The sequence below is a fragment of the Lethenteron reissneri genome, chromosome 46 (assembly GCF_015708825.2).
Source record: "Lethenteron reissneri isolate LAM-NWPU_2019-01 chromosome 46, ASM1570882v1, whole genome shotgun sequence".
Taxonomy (NCBI): Eukaryota; Metazoa; Chordata; class Hyperoartia; order Petromyzontiformes; family Petromyzontidae; genus Lethenteron; species Lethenteron reissneri.
In genome coordinates this window covers 8,489,105-8,511,316 of record NC_083824.1, presented here as the reverse complement: position 1 = coordinate 8,511,316, position 22,212 = coordinate 8,489,105, and the positions used below count along the sequence as shown (strand labels likewise).

At 46.4% G+C, this 22,212-nt stretch overlaps 1 protein-coding gene across 1 annotated transcript in view; it reads right to left on the bottom strand.

The window, feature by feature from the left end:
• Window positions 1-9,312: 9,312 nt before the first annotated feature.
• The window catches only part of LOC133354110 (protein AF-9-like), a 47,024-nt gene continuing 34,124 nt past the window's right edge, over window positions 9,313-22,212 (bottom strand). The window contains exons 10-11 of the mRNA XM_061570695.1: window positions 15,506-15,577; window positions 9,313-14,090 (exon numbers count right to left, since the gene is read on the bottom strand). Of these exons, the coding sequence (XP_061426679.1) occupies window positions 13,959-14,090; window positions 15,506-15,577 (204 nt within the window). The 3' untranslated portion in view covers window positions 9,313-13,958. The remainder of the gene's footprint in view (window positions 14,091-15,505; window positions 15,578-22,212) is intronic.

Genomic DNA, 22,212 nt, shown 5'->3' with positions numbered 1-22,212 from the left:
AGAAAGGATATATTTATAGTAACGGTTTAATTTGCGCATGGTTATGAAAAATTCTTACCTGTACAGCCGCACAGATCACGGGCCCGGCGGCTGTTAGGGAGCACCAATTAAGGCTGTAACGGTGTCCGGCGTCACGTGGTCAGCACAAGGAACTCTGAGCCACATTTGTCACGCAACACGCAAACTGCAGTGCGCGAACTGTATTGGGTTTATGCTGAGTCAGCTGCGGGGTGAACCAGGGACATGGCGATCGGAGCGTAAGTGTGTGTTTATGTCACGAGCCGAACCAGTACCCATATCAACCCCTACGCACACAGGCCGGATAGTCTACCTCATGTTATGGACGTGCTATGTTATGGTGTGGCGATGAAGTGGTAACAGGACTTTCGCTCTTAAACCCAGCGACCCCAGTTCGATTTCCGGCCACGGCTGGCTTTCAGCGGCGAGTTATGTCCCAAAGCGAGGTCCAAACAAAATCCACGTGATCGACATCCATCCAGCAGTGGATTGATGATGGCCGATGATGATGACAATGATTGTCATTGGAAGAGGGGTGAAGGAGCCTAACCTCTGAAAGTCAGCAAACCGATGAAAAAAGCTGAGGAATGTCGAGTTGGGGTACCACGGTGGCGGGATGTTAATTACCTCGCCTGGTATTCAGGAGGTCGTCGGTTCAATCCCGTGCCTGACGCCTGTTGTATATTTCAAATTTGCATGTCTCTCTCCCCGTGGTGGCGTGGATTTTTACTTCGGATCCTCTGGGTTTTCCCCCTCCCTCTACATTTAGAAACACGCGTTTAGAGTATTTGGCTGCTATAAATTTCCACTTGATAAGCCACTTCGTTGAGCTATGATTTGTGGCCGGGTCGCTTTTGAAAAAGAGAAATATAATAGCTCAGTGGGCCTTACCTGGTAAAATAAAAAATAGTTAAAATGGTGTTCAAAATTTTTTTTTCATTAAAAGATAAAGGTGCAGCCCTGCAATTGCTTGCTCACACCGCTGCTGGCAGTAGAGTCTCGACTTGAGCAAACTACAAACAGCCCCTCGAGAGGAGTGTTCTTCATTACGCTTCAAAGGGGGGGAGGAGGGGGGGAGAGGAACACTTTTGCCGACAACACATCATCAGTGTGAGGGCCGCCACACATTTGAAACCATTGGGGGGTTTGACAGCAGCATGATGATTATGATGATGATGATGGGGGGGGAGTGTTTTCTTATCTGTTGTGTAGTGTCGGGGGCCCCACTAAAGGCCACCAGAGGCCGCCAGTCGCGCGCGGGCCTTGCAATGAACAACACCGCTCTACGCGTACGTACGCACTCCCACTGGTTTGCCAACTTTTATTAAAATGAAATATAAAAAAGTAAAATATGTATAAATGCCGGAAACAAAATGCCATCAATTTATTTCCTTCCGGATCAACCTGCATCACAGCCCGCGGCCCACCGGGAGGGCCTTAGCGGACCACCGGTCGTGCGGGCAACGCCACTTCGAGCACCACAGAGAGAGGACTCAATGACGCTGTCTTTCCGACAGACCTGTTCTTCACCTGAAGAACAGCGTCTTTCCGACAGACCTGTTCTTCACCTGAAGAACAGCGTCTTTCCGACAGACCTGTTCTTCACCTGAAGAACAGCGTCTTTCCGACAGACCTGTTCTTCACCTGAAGAATAGCGTCTTTCCGACAGACCTGTTCTTCACCTGAAGAACAGCGTCTTTCCGACAGACCTGTTCTTCACATGAAGAACAGCGTCTTTCCGACAGACCTGTTCTTCACCTGAGGACGGCTGCTTGCGTTGTGGCCGAAACGTCGTGAGAATTATTTTATTATGTTTTATTTTTATTATTTTATTATTTCCCTTCTACGTGACTTTACCGAAAGAACCAAGAAGAAGAGGACTCAATGTGATGATTAATCGTGGAGGAATGTGAACACTTGGGGCTCTGTGTGGTGTCGTGGGATCACAGACCTCTTGTTCGTGAATGGCCGCACGCCGCCATCAGAAGGAAATAAAAAAAACAAGAAAATGCGACAAAGCTCAACGGGGGGAATGCAAGAAAACCCAGACAGCATGGCAGCGACAAATGCAAAATTTCAGCCGTGGAAGAAAAAAACCCAATAAAATTACTGTAATAACACGAACGCCTCCAGGCCTTCGCGTCGTTTCTCATCGGAAGCGGCGAGAGAAATACTCAAGAGAGGTCGCCGTCTAATTAAAACAAAACCTCCGAAATTTTTATCCCCCCCCCCCCCCCCCCAGAGTCGCGAACAGATTTGATAAAAAATAAAGTGTTTTCACTTTTCTCCGGTAAAATATCCACGCTGTCGTTTTCCCACTCAATGTTATAATGAATAAAAACACCCCCACGGAAACATTGGTTGTGTTTAGCGTTTCCGGAGCACACGAGCGCGTCTGTGGATGTCTCTTACCCCCCCCACCCACCACCACCCATTGTAATCTCCCGTGCCCCATGGCTCATGGGCTTCTTGATCACAACCACGGGCGTCATTAAAGGCGCTGCAGTTGAATTACATTCCGCGTGGTCATTCTCACACCAACACCCCAACGTGAAAGTGCCCTCGCATCTTCTGCCCACGTTCCCCTGACCTTTGCCCTGCGTTGACTTTGTTTATTCCCCCTTTGTTAAGAGCCCCCCACCCCCCAGGTCTATCCCGTTCCCTGCGTAACGCCTGCATCCGAATCGTCCGCAATGCACCCCCTCCTCCACCACCGTCAGACAAAGATCCCCCATATAGCCTCGGCAGACTCTCGGGGCAAGTGCTGTTGGCGAGTAGCAGCACCTATGAAGGTTGGCACGGCACACGAGGAGGTGGGGCAGGCCAGCACTACGCCCGGCCGCCTTTGTCTCCCCAGTGACGATGTTTACACACCGCACCAGGTACTCATTTGAGGCTGAGTCGACCTAGGGGAGGCGCAGGACCGGTTCAGATTATAATTATCACTGGTGTTGGCCGTGAGCGGGAATAGAACACGGGTCGCCGGGTTCTTAGCGCAGCGCGCTAACCGCTACACCACCACTCTGCACACACACTCGCACACACACACTCGCACACACACACTCGCACACACACACTCGCACACACACACTCGCACACACACACTCGCACACACACACTCGCACACACACACTCGCACACACACACTCGCACACACACACTCGCACACACACACTCGCACACACCACACATCACACACACACACTCGCACACACACACCAGCGCACACACACACACGAGCACACACACCGGCACACACACACACTAGCACACACACACCAGCACACACACACACTAGCACACACACACCAGCACACACACACACCAGCAAACACACACACCAGCACACACACACACACCAGCACACACACCAGCACACACGAGAACACACCAGCACACACCAGCACACACACACACCAGCACACACACACACTCGCACACACACACTCGCACACACACACACGAGCACACACACACACGAGCACACACACACACTCGCACACACAACACACTCGCACACACACTAGCACACACACACCAGCACACACACACTAGCACACACACACCAGCACACACACACCAGCACACACACCAGCACACACACACACCAGCACACACACACCAGCACACACACACCAGCACACACCAGCACACACACGCCAGCACACACACACACCAGCACACACGAGCACACACACACCAGCACACACACACATGAGCACACACACGAGCACACACACTCGCGTACGCGCATCAACACGCGTGCACACACTCGCGGGGTTGTTCTTATAATTTGTGGAGCCTTCAAATCACTCACTTAGAAAAATGACTCACGTTGAAGGTGACTTTACATCATTCCCTACTCAAGAAATTGCCCCGTGGCTTCATGAAATGCGGTCCGCGATTCAAGCCTAATACAATGTCACGCGTGTCACGCGATTTTTGCCTAAATTGTGGATATAACATTTATGAAAGGTTTAAATAAAATTACAGTACTATTTTTTTTTGGTCAAATGCCCCATAACACGCGAAAAAAAACTGCATATAGCGACAATTATTTATTTTTTAAATACAAAACCACAAACTTTAACTAAGGAAAACGAGCGAGATAAAATAATCGTGAGAACGTTGGATAACTCGTGTTATTTCGGAAAGGCTTTCATCACTTGAATACTAATCCCTCAAGGTGCCAATTTAACACAAATCAATTTACATATTCTAATTTATTACCACTACGGGAGCGAAATCTTTATTTTTGCCTTTCACAATTTCAACTTCACAAGGTACAATAATTGTGAGCCGTCTTTCAATCTGCTCACCCCCCAAACCTCGCTCCGATCACACGCTCTCTGAAGACCGTTTACAGCACTTCAACCGGACACCGATTAATTACCACCACCACCACTCAGCTGACTGCAGCCTCTGACCGACCGACCGACAGTGCTCGGATGAGCAATCACCACGCGCACACGAGTTGTCAAACTCTGGGGCTAAGTGGGTGGTGGGCAGCAGAGCTCAACAACAGCACAAGACCCATTGTTGCACAGTACTATCGTACACCAATGCTCCACGCAATCGCCAACCCGTACTGACCAGCGTGGTGAAGTATGGTCAAACAGCCTGGGGGAGGCCCTCTATGAGAAACAAAGGTCGCAATCGGGTACCCGATACCCGTACCCTACCCGATACCCGTACCCTACCCGATACCCGTACCCTACCCGATACCCGGCTACCCGTACCCGGCCGTGTAGCTACACATGTAGCTACGGGCCCCGCACTTTCAAGGGCCCCACGCTGAACGCTTTCAGGCTATCAATTCTGGTTCAGTGATTCTGCACTTGCTCTATTACTATAGTACTATACTGCCTTCAACTTTTATGAACGACTGGGTGTTTAAGGTTAGCGATTTTTCGTATTATCTGTGGCTGTATAGAAAATGAAAATATACAATTACTTTACTGTGCAAGTACAACATTTGTGTTTTAATATTGAAGTGTTTTTTTATTTAGGGCCTCTTTTTATAACAACATATGCTACAGGCCCCGCAACGAGCTTAATCTGGTCAGTACGGGTTGGCCACGTTTGCTGTGGACTACAGTGAGTGGCTGGAAGTGCAGGCGTCAGGAGTGAAACATGGCCAATCGTGGGTTGAAGCCACAAAGGGTAAGAGGCATCTTCTTGGTTCTTTCGATAAAGTCATCACGTAGAAGGGAAATAATAAAATAATCAAAATAAAACATAATAAAATAATTATCACGACGTTTCGGCTACAACGCAAGCAGCCGTCCTCAGGTGAAGAATGAAACACCACCAAGCTTGGAGCGTATATTTCAGCTGGGTTGGAGGGGGAAGAAGAGCGCCTTGACAAAATAATTTGCATATCAAGAGGAATTTAGCATATTTATGGGAAATGGAGGTGGGCGGGGGTTTCAAAGTCATATTATGCCCGTGCATTATGCAGGATTAGCAGCATCAAAGGGAGGGGATAGGTGGTAGCATTAACAAAGGGAAGGAATGTTAATAGTATGTAGCTGCAGTTACGAAACCACGACGTTGAAAAACTCAAGGATAAACTACATAGTATCATCAGTATACTAAATATACTCTCCAATAAGCTGAGCTACTAACAGTAAGTAAGCTGAGCTACCAACAATGTATTACTTACTTAATAAATTACAATTCTATGTCGCTAAAAAAGTAATAAGAGAAGACATCGCACGAGGTGGGCACGTGTCTCAGCGAACTCATGCCGCCAGGGCGACGAATCAGCACAGCTGATTTCATGGGTTCAAATCCAGGTTTCTCAGCCACTCGAAATTAACCTGGGTTCTCAAGTGCAATGGAGTTGCTGGTCTCAGTCTGGTCGCTAACGACTGCATAACCCCATTGAGTAAAATTTGCTTTCGCACACTGGATACGTTCCAGGTATGAGAATAATAATTACTAGCTTGTTTGCCTGTCCAAGGACGGGTGTATATTGCAGTAAATGTGAAATATTAAATAGAAAAATTGTTCAGCTCATGATTATTAATGAGGGGGGATGGGTTGTCCCATGTAGAGTGACGTCACCCGTTAATCGTTATTGTGGAGGGGTGCGGCATGTGGAGTGACGTCACCCGTTAATTGTTATTGTGGAGGGGTGCGGAATATGGAGTGACGTCACCAGCTCATGATTATTAATGAGGGGAGGGGTGCGGCATGTGGAGTGCGTGACCTTGTGCGTTCGTGTCAATTTCCACGCCGGCATGAATATTAATGATGGGGGGGGGGGGGGGCTCTTTTGCAGTGACGTCACGCACGGATGTAGCACTGTGCTGCTTAGATTTATTTTTAAATCCTTTATATTAAGTTCACTTGCTTGCTTGCTTGCGCGCTTACGACCGTGCAAATCTTTCGGTCGTTTTTTAACCCACTTCCCGTGATCCAATCGAGCTGACATTTTGCACACAGACTCGTTGTGCGTGACAATTTATTTTCGTGAAATTTTTTTCCCCAAAATTTTACACTTTTTAGGAAAAAATAAATTATATTTAATTAGCAATTGCTTAATGGTGGCAGGCAATCATCTTACCCATAGGTGGCAGCCATCTCAAGCCAGAGGACGAGAGGACTCTAGCCGCCACGCATATAAAGGATTTATAGTGAAAAACTTTGTTTTTACGGGTTAATTTTTTTACCGTCACTTTCTGTAAAGACACATCAAGATTTAACCGCCTCTAAGGAGAGGGGTTCCACACAACTATTAGATCTTTTGACAGACTTCGAGACAAGAAGGCTCATCTGATCGAGTCGCTCACTTTTCTGAAGAGATGCCGCGACACCAAAGTAATACTTTACACTGACATCTGCTGCTGTCACTTCTCCTAATGCTAAACGGATCTTGTTCAGGGCCGGCCGAGCCCTGATCTCAGAGAGAATAAGATTGCTCCGATTTGAACTAGACAATTTAGACAAGACTCTCTTGCAATCACACTTAACAGTGACAGAAAAAATGCCTGTATCTGATTGGGAACATGTAGATAACATGACAGCCTCTTCAGCCGCCTCAATGTCAGCTAAATGCAAAGATAACCTGATTTCCAAGTTCAACCAGAAGCCAGATCCACACGTTAAAAAGTTAGACGGCGGCAAGATTGTTATCAATCAGAGTAACAGCCCAATTTCAGACAGCCTAAAATCAGTTCTAGCTAAAGGGTTGAATTTCGCAGTCACCCCTAAACACATCCCAGTTGATGATATCATTGCCCAGGTCGACGTAGCCACTAAGGGGTTGCGACACATTCCTGCAGACGTGGCAAGATCGGAAATCGCTGCAGTCCTCAAAAACGCTAAGACATATTAGCAACATCAGCAAGGATGAGCGCTTTGAGCTTTCTCAACTAAAAAAAAGAGAGATGACTAAGTCATCCTCTGAGCCGATAAGGGCAATGCCACTGTCATCATGGACAAAACCACATACAATAACACAATTCAGGACCTACTTAATGATGGCAGCTATACCAAAATCAATAGAGATCCTACCGACCGCCTGGTTACAAAAAACAACAATACCATCAGTCTTGATTTGAAACATTCGTGACTGCAGGAATCCATACTCTTTGGTTATTTCGGTAAAGTCACGTAGGTAGAAAAATAATAGATCACGACGTTTCGATCGCAACACAACCACAGCAAAAAAAAAGCATCAGTTTTTTCTTTCTGTGGTTGTCCCACCTGATGACGATTGCTTGTGTTGCGATCGAAACGTCGTGATCTATTATTTTTCTACCTACGTGACTTTACCGAAAGAACCAAAGAGTAATATCATAACTGATTCGACATCTTTAATCGAACCAACCAAGCGGCTTTCCTTAAAACCCTCTGCTGCTAGACCACCCAGATTTTATGGCTTACCAAAATCCATAAAGAAGGTACACCCCTTCGTCCTATCTTCTCCACCATTGACTCACCCACCTACAAACTGGCCAGATTTCTGTCTGAGACCCTACAACCATTCACTGGTAAGACCACCTCAGCTGTACTTAACTTAGCTCACTTGGTATCTCTATTTAAAGACATCTCACTATACTGAGACCTCCTTTACCAGTGGCAAAATATAGTAGTAGGTTTTTACCCTTTAAACTGGTACAAAACTGACACCTTTATACAAGGGATCATGTTTGCAATAACCACAACACAAGCAGTCAAAATGCAAACAAAAAGAAACAACTCTGATAATGATAATAATATGCACTGTCCTTGAAGTTGATTGGTCCACACCCGAGACAGCTTTCCTTAGAGCCTAGTCTCCATTGGTGTTGGACCAGATGACACCAAAAGGCGTACAACTCAGATGGCTCAATGAGACACTGTCTACAGGAAAGCCACCCAAACGGATGCCGATCTAAAGCCCGACTCCCACCACCATCCATCCCAGAATAATTTCCTCATCGAAACTCTACACCATAGAGCTCATTGTATTTCTGACCATCACCACCTAGCCAGTGAACTGGAGCACGTACACCAAGCCCTCAAGATGAATGGATATTCGGACTACACAATCCGTAAAGCCATCACCCCAACCGTTGGGAAAGAACCATCTGAGGACCCAATCAAAACCATCACCTTGCCATGCATAGCAGGGGTCACCAAAATTATTTCCAAAATCATGAGCAAACACAAGATCCAGGTTCGATTCAACACAGTACATACAATTCGTGATCTGACCCCATCTGTGCAGGATGTGGTCCCTGACATGCAATACCCCGGGGTGTCTACAAACTAAGCTGTGTTTGCGGCAGTAGTAACATTGGGGAAACTAAGCGACATGTCTCGGACCGTCACGCTTGGGGGTAGGCCTCATGTGGAGTGACGTCACGCACGACACACATTCTTGGCTCATTATATTAGTAATTTTCATTTTTGTCATCCAATAATCTCGTAGCAGTGGGCAGCTTCCCAAATGCAGGTTCATCCTGAAAATATCTTGACTCACCATTGCATTCCAGTTTATCCATAATAGACAGTGAAAGCCTATGTGTTAAACAGTATAGTTTACCATGGGAGTCAATTTTACCATGGGCGTCCATTTTACCATGGAAGCACATTTTATCATCGGAGTCCAGTTTATCATGGAAGCTCATTTTTCCAGGTGCACCATTCACACTTGTTTACAATCTCACCACACAGAGGCTGTTTTGGACCACTTTCTTAGACTTATGAATGGAAAATCTTTCGTCTAGAATCGTGACACCGACGCGGCACCATTGACAAACAGGCAAAAACACAAACAAGGCAGACAACGCAGGAAGAGGATGCTGTGATACCACCATTTATAAACAACACGACGCTGCATGTTCCATACATACATTACAGTGTATATAGATATACTTTGTTTAAAAAATTAAATCGAATGGTTGTACAACTGTAGGAATAACGACCGCAAAGGATTGTCAAAGAATTGCACTTTTACATTATTTTAAACTTTTCCGTATTTCACACGATCAAATCGAGAACTGAAATTGACCGGCGTTTTAAATGGACCGATCGGCACGGACACGATTGGAATGCTCTGCAGAGACCGTGCGTCTTGGCTGAGGAGGAGAGGTGGTGGTGGTGGTGGTGGTGGCAGCGACGATGATGTGATGGCGGCGGTGATGGCAGTGATGGACATCGTGGGGTTAAGGGAGAGACGCAAAACCGGTGTTAAATAAAGTGCCATCGTGACAGGGACGCGCAGACGTACCTAGCAGGAGTCATGGCACACGGAATCACTATTTTTTTTTTGCCACGACACTGATGGTGGCATTGACGGCAAAACACCTGGGCGCATGCACATCTACTGTACGTCCTCTTAGGGGATATTAAAAAAAAATGTACAGCGAACAGCGGTAGCACCCACGCACAGGTGAAATGGAATAAAGTAATGAAGAGATTTACCTCCTGCCGCGTTGCCAAAGGGCGCATCAAATTAAAGAGGGGTGGGAATAAAAGCAAAACCGCTGAGACGTTACAATACCACGTTGATTCATCGCGGCAATCTATTTGCAAAATTCTCTTTGCTTGACAGCCGTAAGTGGCAGGGGGAGGGAGGGAGGGGGGGATATAAATAATGCAACTTCGCTCTGGAAGTCAAGTGTGGCACTAACAGCGAGACGCGTGCCAGGCGCGCGCAAACACGGCAGCGCCCGCGCGCGTTTTCCGGCCAACCCGGACGAAACGCAACGTTTTCCTCTCGTGCTCCCCTTCATTGTCAACGTGTCACCGTGCTGGTGATGGATGGAAGGGCGCACACGTCCGCCGAAACTTATTTCGCACTGTGGGTAGCCAACCGGGATGAACGGTGCTGGGGCAACTCCACTGCATTATGGGCCAGACCTGTCCCCGGATTTGCGTTCGTTTTACAAGTTGTGCGTACCTCGTGACGCTCTTCGTTTCGGGCATAATCCGCAATGATAATAATAATTTCGGAATAATTTGAGCTCGTTTAAACTAAGTTCAGAGTTGTTCAGACATACCTTGAGGCTATAATAAACCTTTACCCCGGTTTTCCCCGCTGTGAGACCGGCTTGTTTAATGCAACAAAACTTTTATTGCAAATTTTTTTTATCACGCGGTCCGGTGAAGTGTTCCTTAATCGTAAAACGTTGAGTTCTTTGTCCACCGCTGGGTGAAGCCTCACATGGTGTCTGTCCGTGGGGTTTGTATACCCACGCAGTGGCGCACAAGCACAACCAACACATCCTCTCGACGCGCTCGTCAACAACACTGCGACTGGCCGCAGTGGCGAGATGTTAACTCCTTTGCCCTGATGTCATGCGAGTTTGACGCCTCGTGTATATTTAAGAGTTTGCATGTTCTCCCCGTGGTCGGGTGGATTTGTCCTCCGGGTTTCCCCCTCCACATTTAGAAACACGCGCTGAAGAGCATTTGGCTGCTCCAAATTTGTACATAAGCCACTTCGTTTGTGGCGAGGTCGCTTCTGAAAAAGTGGGCCTCACATGGCTGCTTGCGTTGTGGCCGAAACGTCGTGAGAATTATTTTACTGTTTTATTTTTATTATTTTATGACTTCCCTTATAGGTGACTTTACCGAAAGAACCAAGAAGAAAAATTAAAATAGTTAACATTTTTACATATTTCAACACTGCCACGTCTCGTTACCGAAACGTTGGCAGTTTTATATATTTTTTAATTTTATTTTAAGGCCACAGTGTTATTGACGAATGTGTCGTGGGGGTCCAGAATGTCACATGCCACTGATGAGAGCCGTGGCAGGTAGCCAGGTCCATCGCGTAGCACGCGAGCCACGGCAGCACCACTCGACCCCCGGCACCACCACTCGACCCCCGACTTATTACAGCAGATATTAGTAGGTAAGTGTGCGTGATTATTAAACATTCTCCCCGGCTTATCACAGCAGATGAGTAGGTAAGTGTGCGTGATTATTAAACATTCTTAATGAGTAAGATGAAGAAGACGTCATTAGATGTCAGTCCTATGAGCATCATAACACAGTGGGATGCCCCTATTGTAATTCCATCATAGCCAAAATTGAGACTGGTCCTTGTGAAAGGAACGTGGACTTTGTTGCGGCATGGATTCACGGCAGCCAATGGAGACGACGCACCGCCCATTGGCTATTTGTTAATGGAGATTTTCTTCTTATTTTGTCGTGGTACGCGTGGAGCAGTGTTTCCATTTGTCATAGTTAAATTAAAAGTAATTCACATGAGCCAGTCACCTAATTGTCTGCAGTAAGGGCGTAACACGAGGAGGGTTGCCAGGGTTTCTCCCGTGCACACAGCGTTGAACCCAGAAATGATACCTGTATACGCGACACCAAACATTAGTAACTCTCAGCTGTGACACAAGTTTCACTTTGAGACGTTGTAAAAAGAACGAACCAAGAGAAGACAACAAAAAAACGTGGAAAAGCAAATGCGCTGCAGCCTCGTTCGCAGCCCGAAAGTGTCAACTCGGGCACTTTGCGGGAGACGCGGACGGGCGACGGCGATTCGTTTCTGGGGCTCGATTTGGAAGGGGCTGGCGGCGTGCCTCTCTCCGTCTCGCACACAGGTCTGCTCCGTATTGCACAGGACAAGGGCGCGCGTGCAGTGCTCCACTCACCGGGCGTTCGCCGGTACCCCCCGCGGCAAGGGCAGCGCGGGGGGGATGGTGGGGGGGGGGGGTGCCTTTCGGAACACGTGCCCGCAGCGTTGGCACAGAGCCCTTTAAATAAGTCTACACGATTCAGTTTTCTCTTTGAACGGCGAAAACACAACACGGCTACAGCTGAAATCAAAAGAACCCCACCGCTCGACACGCGCGTCAGAAAATAAATGCGGCCCGCTTAACTTTTACCCGGGGGGGGGGGTGGGTGGAGTAGGTGGGGGGGGGGATCGAGGGTATAGCTGACGAACATGTCGCCCCCCTCGCCCCCGCATGCAGACACGGGCTGTGCAAACCGCACGCACGCACGCACACGGCTACAAACATCGTTGACAAAAAAAAAACGAAACTAAATAAATAAGAGCTCCCGAGCCCGTAGGGGATCATCTCACCGCCCGGCTCCGGTTTTGAAGAGGAAATAAAAAAACAACTTTTGACCCCATCACCTTGTCCGCACGGAGGTGACGCGTTGCAGGCGACCCGGTTGACTGGAAAAACGGAGGGGGGGGCGATCGCTGTGAACATTGCAATGCTGGCGGTAGTTACTTCACCGGAGCTTCTGCCAACATGGCAAATTAAACTCTTCGCCTCACCTTGTCCCGCACGCAGGTGACGCGTTGCGGGCGAGGCGGCAATTTGGAAGGCGACCGCTATGAACTCACCAAAACAATTTATTATGTTACCAGGCAAGACCCACTGAGCTGTGTAGCTATTGTTCAGAAGCGACCTGGCCACAAATTATAGCTCAACCAAGTGGCTTGTCATCACGTGGGAATTTATAGCAGCCAAATATTCTAAACTCACGTTGGCAAATCTGTAGGGAAAAATCCACACGATTACCAACATACTGCTAGCAGAAGTCACTTCACCAGAGCTTCTGCTACCAGATGGTAGCATGAGAAGCAGCGTGTAACAGCCGGTTATTGTGCGGATCTTGGGGGCAATTTGGTCATACTTCACGACGCTGATCCAGCGTCGTTTTCAGAAGGCGGGCGGCGCGTAGAGGCGAGAGCACGAAAGTACAGTTCGACGCATTTTGCCGCACTGCCCTTGCTGACCGTTGTGCATGATGGTCACCCGTCCAAGCACGATGGTCCAGGCTCAACCCGACATCGATTTGGTCATCGGTGGAAGTGTATCGTGTGCACAGCTCCATCCTTGCTTATTCGTAGCATTCTTAACATCCTAACGCTCGCTCTCTCTCCCATGCTGCCATCTGGTGGCAGCAGCTTCGACGAAGTAACTCCCGCCAGCATTGCAAGTGTTCTATTAAACCGCCTGCGCGCACCGTTTGAGACCCCAAGAGCCAAAGGCAGAATTGTATTCGTTTCAAAAACTGGAACCAAGAGTGGTAATTTGTACCCCAATTTCCAGCGGCACATCCGAGCCGAGCCAGCGCGCGGGGGGGGGGGGGCCCTCACGGCACGGGAAGGGTTTCCACCAGCAATTTGGCGCACCGAGCCATGAGCGAACTGCGATACGCTAGCCTTAGGACATCTGGATCAGGCTCGGGGGGGTGGCCAAGCGGGGCCAGGTTCAGCGTTGCGTGAGCTGGTACACGCTGCGAGGTCACGGCGTCATTTACAAAGCATGTCTTGTACGCGACGCAAGATGCGCGGCTCGGATTCTGCAGTGGAAAAATGACCTGGTGCCTCGTGAGCCACGGACAGGGCTGGCTCGGTTGCCCAGTGGAACAGAGGCAACGGTGACCTCTCGGGGCGGCCTCACGCGGGCGAGGGAGCGGGAGGGGTCAGAGTGGGGGGCTGGGGTAATGAGGGGGGGGGTCGAGGGTCACACGGCCTCGGTGGGACCCAAGTAGCTCTGCAGCTTGCGCACGATGGCCTGGTCGAGGGAGAAGAGGTCGAAGTCGAAGGTGGTGCTCGTCACCTGGAAGTGTCCCGTCTCTTCGATGAGATTCACCACCTGTGGCGCCCCACGCAAAGACAAAGATCGCGGTTATAGCCTCATCAGACTGTTGGGGAAAGTTCTGTTAGCGAGCACTTATGAAGGCTGGCACAGCACACGAGGAGATGGGTGGCCAACACCATGCCCGGCCACATTTGTCTCCCCAGTGGTGATGTTTACACACCATACACCAGGAACTCATTTGAGGCCGAGTTGACCCTGGGGAGGCCTGTGATCGGTTTAAATAATCGTCATTGGTGTTGGCCGTGAGCGGGAATCGAACTCGGGTTGCCGGGTTCATAGCGCAGCGCGCTAACCGCGACCCTCCCACTCCCCACAGTCATCATCATCATCAGCCGTGCTCTGTCAACTAGTGGATGAACGCTTCCCCAAGTCATCGGCGTCTCTCACAATCTCGCAATGCAACAATCCATCTAGCTCCAGGTGATCTCGCCGCTCAATCTCCGCAGCGATCGGACTGTTTAAAACTACTGGACATCCGTGAAAAAGAGATTCATTGCTCATCGTATACAAGCACAAAACAAAATATTCGCCCACTTTCATCATTAACACTGCCACTGCCGTTTTTGTTATATAAGTTTCGTCACTAATTTTGTACTAGGGTCGGCATCTGCTAGACAGACGGACGACCACGCGGAGCTGAGAACAAACAGGCTATGGGCATCGTATTGACCGTTAAGAAAAGTGTGTCCAAGCAGGCCACGCCGCTCCAAGTGACGACAGCCGATGGGTCGAGGCCAACGACAAACGCCAAAGATGCTGCATAAAGCGTTAAGGTCCAGCCGTGCGGGTGCTCACACTCGAGCAAACTCGCTAGTATTTGGTCTACTCTTCTGCGTTGACCAGGCGTGATAAAAGGTGGACGAACCCACACTTTACCTCGCCGCACGTGGCTTGCCAATCGACTAACTGTGGTGAACTCATTCATACTGCTGGAGGACAGATTGGGCGGGGTCGGGGGGAGATTTCAGAAAGTCGCCCCACGGATCGTTCAACTATTTCAAACTATTCAACTATTTTTTATTCTACCAGGTAAGGCACCACACTGAGCTATACGGCTCTTTTTCAGAAGCGACCTGGCCACAAAAGATAGCTCAATGAAGCGGCTTACCACGTGGAAATTCATAGCAGCCAAATACCCTAAATGCGTTTCGATTCTAAATGTTGAGGGATAAACCGGAGGACCCGGAAAATAATCCACGCAACCACGGGGAAAACATGCAAACTACAAATATAAAGGAGTCAGGGTTGGGATCGAACCCACGTCCTCCTGAATACCAGGCGAGGTAGTTAACATCTCATAGCCACCGTGGCGCACATCCAGTGTGCTGACCATTACAACGGCAGCTCTTGAAGGCGCCGCATCTGCAGGTTAATTGCCGACGAACGAGGGGACCGAGCGGAGGATTTACCTGCTGCAAGGTGCTCCTCTCACGCAGCATCATGAGCCTGCGGTGCAGCCGTACCAGCTCCTCCATGTAGGCCTGCAAGCAGCAGCGACGGCGGTCAGGGAGGACAGACGGCGGCGGACGTGACGATCGGCTCGTGCACGACGCGCTCGTACAATAATACAAATAAAACAATCTATGACGTTTCGATGTAAAGCTTTCGTGACTGCAGGGATTCATATTCGTGGTTCTTTCGGGAAAGTCACGTAGAAGAGAAACAATAAAACAATATAAATATAAAACAATAAAAATTCTCACGACGTTTCGACTGCAACACAAGCAATCATCATCATCAGGTGTGAAATCCACAGCAAGAAAATCTGTGACGCGCATACATTTCGCGATTTGCTCATCAAGCGCCACAGGCCTAAGCTAAATGACACTTTGCGGCTGCTGCGATGTTGTTCTCAGTCGCTCATCATCTCTCTTTTCTTCGTCTTTCCCCACGCACCTCCGATTGCCCCCCCCCGCACCTCCGATTAGCAGGTTTGGCTACGTGCGGTGCGAAAGAAGCTCAAACCTTACAAGAAGACAGCAAAACGAACAATTAACGTCGCTCATCTTGTAGCTTGGGTTTGTCTGTCCAACACGAGTTTCTAGACTTCATGAATGACAAAGTCAAGCTACCCTGGTAGCTCAGGGCTGATATGATGTACTATAAACTATTTTTTATTTTACCAGGTAAGGCCCACTGAGCTATGTAGCTCTTTTTCCAAAGCGACTTGGCCACAAATGATAGCTCAATGAAGTAGCTTATCACGTGCAAATATAAAGCTGCCAAATACTCGATTTCACACGTGGAGGGAAAAACCGGGGGACCCGGAGAAAAACCACATGACCATGGGGAGAGACATGCAAACTCCAAATATACAGGCATCAGGGTCTGGATCGAGCCCACGGCCTCGTGCATACCAGGCGAGGTAGTTAACATCTCCTAGCCACCGTGGTGGCACCACAGCTCAGTGAGAGCACCGAGCCGGCAAAACAAAGATCTTGGGTTCAAATCTCAGATTCAGACAAACAGCTTTCGGATGTTGGGCCAATTCCATTCATGAAGCGTTTGGCACGTACTGTGCGTGAATACAATTCGGTAACCAACTTAACTGACTGCCGGAAATTGTTTGAAAACCAAAAAGTAGATACTTAATCCTGTGCAGAACACTAATATCTTAGAAATAGTTTGCCAAAACAAAACAGTAAATTACTCCTAGTAATTCAAATAACCATTTCACAATGTTTTAATGGTTATTTCAAAAACTGCGTGCCATCACCAGACAAATGTTACACTTATGCTGCAAGTAGCCTTGAATTTAAATCTATCAAACATAACCTTGAACTGGATATGTCACGGCTCCAAATCTCTTATCCACTGCCTGATTTACTTAATAAATTGTTAAATTCACACATTTACAGCTGCCTGGAAACTGGCAAAGGTGATTCTCAGTTTTTAATTTGGCGAGAAATTGACAATGTTTAACTATCGGCCAATATCACTGTGTTGTCTAAAGTCTTCAAGCTGTTTGTAAATTATAAACGAATGGACTTCTACACTCAAGTGTTCCTTTCTAAATCAGTTTAGGCCCGGCTATCGCCCAAAGCAATCTGCAATAACAACCCTGCTGAAAGTAATGTATGATATATATATAGTGTGCTATGGACCAAGGTCAGATTAGCGGAGAAATCTTTATAGATGCCAGTAAGACTTGTGATAATGCGGATCGAATGCTGCGGCACTACACAACTAGAATACTCCGGACTAGGTCCCGATGCATTTAGCGAAGGTTAAAGTCCGACCTCACTGGCAGGCGGTGATTTGTTTCCATAAATTAACAATAAAAAAAGATTGCCAGGCATCTAGAATGTGTGTTACTCTTATGGATAATCTAGGCCAGAGGAAGTGACTTCAAATTAGTTATGAAATCACAAATGGGGCTTCCCCAGGGCTCTATACTTGGGCCCCTGTTGGTCTCAATTCTCACCACACACCGAAAACATGCATATATTTCAATATTAATCAGTATGCTAATGATACAATCCTCTACTATAGTGTGAAAGCAGTTACTTATCTGACCGTCGAAATCCATAGATATTTTAATAATGTACAAAAGTGCTTCAGAGATAACAATCTAATGATTAATGGCAAGAAAACACGAAGATACTGACTTCACACGCACACAAAAAACATTGGATTATATCAGATGTGAGTTTTCATTTAATTCGCTTATCTGGCTCTGAGAATGAACAAATGAAAATATTTGATTGCTAGGCACCTACATTTCTATTTAAAGCTTTCGTAACTGCAGGGATTCATCTTCTTGGTTCTTTCGGTAAAGTCACGTAGAAGGGAAATAATAAAAATAAAACATAATAAAATCCAATTCTCACGACGTTTCGGCCACAACGCAAGCAGCCGTCCTCTTTCCGACAGCCCTGTTCTTCACCTGAGGACGGCTGCTTGCGTTGTTGCCGAAACGTCGTGAGAATTGTATTTTATTATGTTTTATTTTTATTATTTTATTATTTCCCTTCTACGTGACTTTACTGGTAGGCACCTACCATGTCTATTGCTGAAATGGATAATCTAGGCCAGAGGAAGTGACTTTACGCGAGTTCTGTGATGTCACCTCATGCACTAATCCTCTGATGGCCCCGCTGCGGGAGGCTTGAATGGGAATATATTTTAAAAGAGGTCACCACTGAGATCCCTGGATTTTAAATTGGTTTAGACCGGGGCTTTCAAGTGCAGCGAGTTGATTGGTTTCAGCCCGGTAACCAAATAACCCCATACAATTAAATAAAAATTTGGTTTTCACGTTCATTTGATGAAGATTTATTCTGTGGCAGGGAGTGTCATAAAACGGTCCCCCCGTATGTGTTGATGAAAAAGGTCACTTGAAGGGATACCAGAAGTAGTTCTCTCATATCTCCTTCTATGGGCTATTCTCTAATCTGCGCGCGGGAGGGGGGGGTGAGTCATTGCTCTGGTGGGCGAGAGTTCTGAAAGGAAACATCGTTTCAAGGAATGACAAAAATAGCTCAATTTGAATAAACTTGGGAAAAAATGACAGTTGAACAGATTAATTCACTGCTAAAAAATAACTGGAAATGTCTGACCAACAGGGTTGTAATACCTTCAAATATCCCATATATGCAATAACTATCGATTGTGCACAGCATGTTATTCGCCGGGTCATGGCACGGCATTTGAAGTAATTTAATTTAATTCATCGTTGTCTTACGCTATATTAATTTTCCCTGGGACTGCGGGTCACATGCGCTATTACTCTACCCTGTGTACATGACCACGGATTTGGATCAGCTGTCGTAGTAAAGGTGGACAGTGTTATTCATCTTCTTGGTTCTTTCGGTAAAGTCACGTAGAATGGAAATAATAAAATAATAAAAATAAAACATGATAAAATAATTCTCACGACGTTTCGGCCACAACGCAAGCAGCCGTGCTCAGGTGGAGAACAGGTCTGTCGAGAAGACAGTCTGAGAATTATTTTATTATGTTTAATTTTTATTATTTCCATTCTACGTGACTTTACCGAAAGAACCAAGAAGATGAATCCCTGCAGTCACGAAAGCTTTAAATCAAAATTTAGTGTTATTCATATAAATACGTGGTGCATCTATCATCAAAATAGACGACACATTGGGTACCACGTTGCAAACTACGCAGGTCAGTTGATGCTATTAATGCCAATGTACGGCACTTTGGGTGACTTGCAAATCTGATCCACATTTTAAATTCTCAAATTCACTTTTTATATTAAATTATCGTGTCTCCCAGTGTTATTCACGATTGTGCTATTGGCATCGTGTGATTGGACCTACAATGTCCATTTGAAACTCTCGCGGAGTCGTTGCGCCACCCCCTTTAACAGAGAACAGCATAAATTTCGATTTAAAGCTTTCGTGACTGCAGGGATTCATCTTCTTGGTTCTTTCGGTAAAGTCACGTAGAATGGAAATAATAAAATAATAAAAATAAAACATAATAAAATAATTCTCAGACTGTCTTCTCGACAGACCTGTTCTCCACCTGAGGACGGCTACTTGCGTTGTGGCCGAAACGTCGTGAGAATTATTTTATTATGTTTTATTTTTATTACTTTATTATTTCCATTCTACGTGACTTTACCGAAAGAATCAAGAAGAGAACAGCATGTGAAAGGAGATAATTCCGGCATTCCTTCTGAGATCCCGTCAAAGTGATCTCTTATTCAATCTCGGGTCGCTGCACTTTTCAATGCAGCCCTGCTCTCCAAGTGATGTTCAGTGCATGACAATTTTTTGTAATTCTCACAGTTGCAATTTTTTTTTACTAGATTGAACTGTGAAAAAATAAAAAAACTAATGATGTTTTTTCATGCAATCATCAGCCAGCAGGCCGAGACCATAAAACTCAAGACACATGGTTTAATTATGGGTGGCTCCACAGCTTAGAACACAGGCTCTCTCTCTTAGTACAGCCAGCTCAGTGAGTGATCTGACCTCTGCAGTACCCGGGCCAGATTTAAAAACATTTTCCTTACTTTAGATAAGTAAACAATGGAAAAAACCCGCTGACATTATCCACCATTGTTATGCAAGTTTACACAACAGAGCTTGTAACATCCCCGTAGTAATGCTGTACACATTGCGCGTAGCGCACCCAAACTCTCCGTCAAACGCTAGAAAAGACACAAGCAACAGATAAACACAATTAGAGACGCATGATGAGGAATCGACCCGGGGATCAATACGAATTCCCTCCCCGCTCTTGTTTAATTCACTCTTCCCCGAAGTCCCTAGGGCCAGACCCATGCTCCATCCGTCCATTGTGAGTCACAGTGCAGTCAGGACTAGTCCACCTCCGCGAGCCGTGGTTAGGTCAAACATCACGCTGAACAGACGCGGTGAATAGAACCGTACAAATCGTCAATAATTCGCTTCAAAGATGTGTTCTTAGATGGGTGGCGGCATACAGGAAGGGAGTACGTGTAAATGTGTGCTTTTTTATAGTCTATATATTTTTGCTCAGGGCTCACTTTGCCAATGACATATCTCAATAAATAAGGGTCATTGGCCTGAAACGTCACCTATTATATAGTTTTGCATTTTAAGGCCAAGTTTTTAATGTATGTATGTTGAACTTCTACGTAGCCAACCGAGCTAATAGGTGGTGGCGGATGTGTTGAAGGTGTTGAGTTTTGATTTAATGTCTCCATGGACTATCAGAGTCCAAAAATTCCTGCCCACGATCACAAATCCGCATGAATGCACCCCAGTCTTGTCAGATCTCAGAAGCTACACAGGGTTGAGCTTGGTTAGGACTTGCATGGAAGACTGCCTGTGCATGCCAGGTGTGGTAGGTTTGGGCTGCAAGATGAACAAGATATACAACACAGCATTGGATTCTTGAATCTATCTGTGTTGGGTTTCCTACCATGTGCCAAACATTAACGGAAGAGACCACGGCCATGGGAAACGCCTTGAGACGTGGTAAGGATTTCCTGTGTAAATATAGGGCATTGTTAACATACCCCTATAAAATCGGCACATCAAATAGCAATACTTATGCATGTTGATGCTACTAAAACCCCAAAATTGTAAAAAAATATACATCTAAAATCGGAATATTTATTTATACCAGAGGAATCTGATGAGCTATGAAGCTTTTTTTCACAGATGTCCAGTCGGGGCGGGTCAGAAAGTTACAACAACAAACAATACAAAAACACGATAGGAGTGCAAAGTAAAGGAAATGCAAGCAAATCACACAAAAGAGTCATAATAAAAAAAAGGTTACTCGTTCCCACAATAATAATTTGAATTTAATATAGCCGCTAACACTAGCATGTGAATATGTTGTACAAGACAGCCATGTACCGTTAACTCTAGATTATCTGTGGGCAGATTATAATCAGATTATAATCACAGATGGTAGGAAACCCAACAGATAGATTCAGATTATAATCTGCCCATAGATTATAATCTGTGTTATGGATTAACAGAGCTTACACAAAATACAAAAGAAGGATTGTTGTACACATGCTGTTTTGAATATGAGCTGCTCCTCACTCGTAGAGGGTCCATGACTGAGTGCACACGTGACAGCAAACACATCGGCAAGTAAAACTTGATTACTTTCAAAAGCCATGAAAACATATGGCACAATCTACCTATTCGCACACAGTCTTTGTGGGTGAGTAATACAGACATTTGTATAGCCTGATTTACATGTGCTTTGTCTTATCCACGGTTGTTTTATCTGGGCCACCACCGACTCTTTCCAATTACCCCTCCCACCCACCCCGTATAAACAAAAGTTGACTGTAAACGTAAGCAGCTCATTCAGAAGAAAAAAATCTTACTAAATCCAAATAAACACATGGGCTTGGGTGGATTGAGCAGTGGGCCCTGTGTAAAGCAGTTTCAACCACGTGACCCCAGCGAGACTTTAATTTAATCTGTCACGAGTGAGGAAACAGGTTATGCAACCAGGAATGAAGCAGGGGATGAAATCCTGAACCAGAAGTCGAAATTCCATGTTCCAATTTGCAGGGACAATTTTTTTCCACGGGATATTCACAACTATATATTTATGCGACGGGAGAAGTCGAAGCCATCCGGCCATCTCTAAAGGTTTTTATGTAGACACCGGTCGGAACCACGAAAAACAA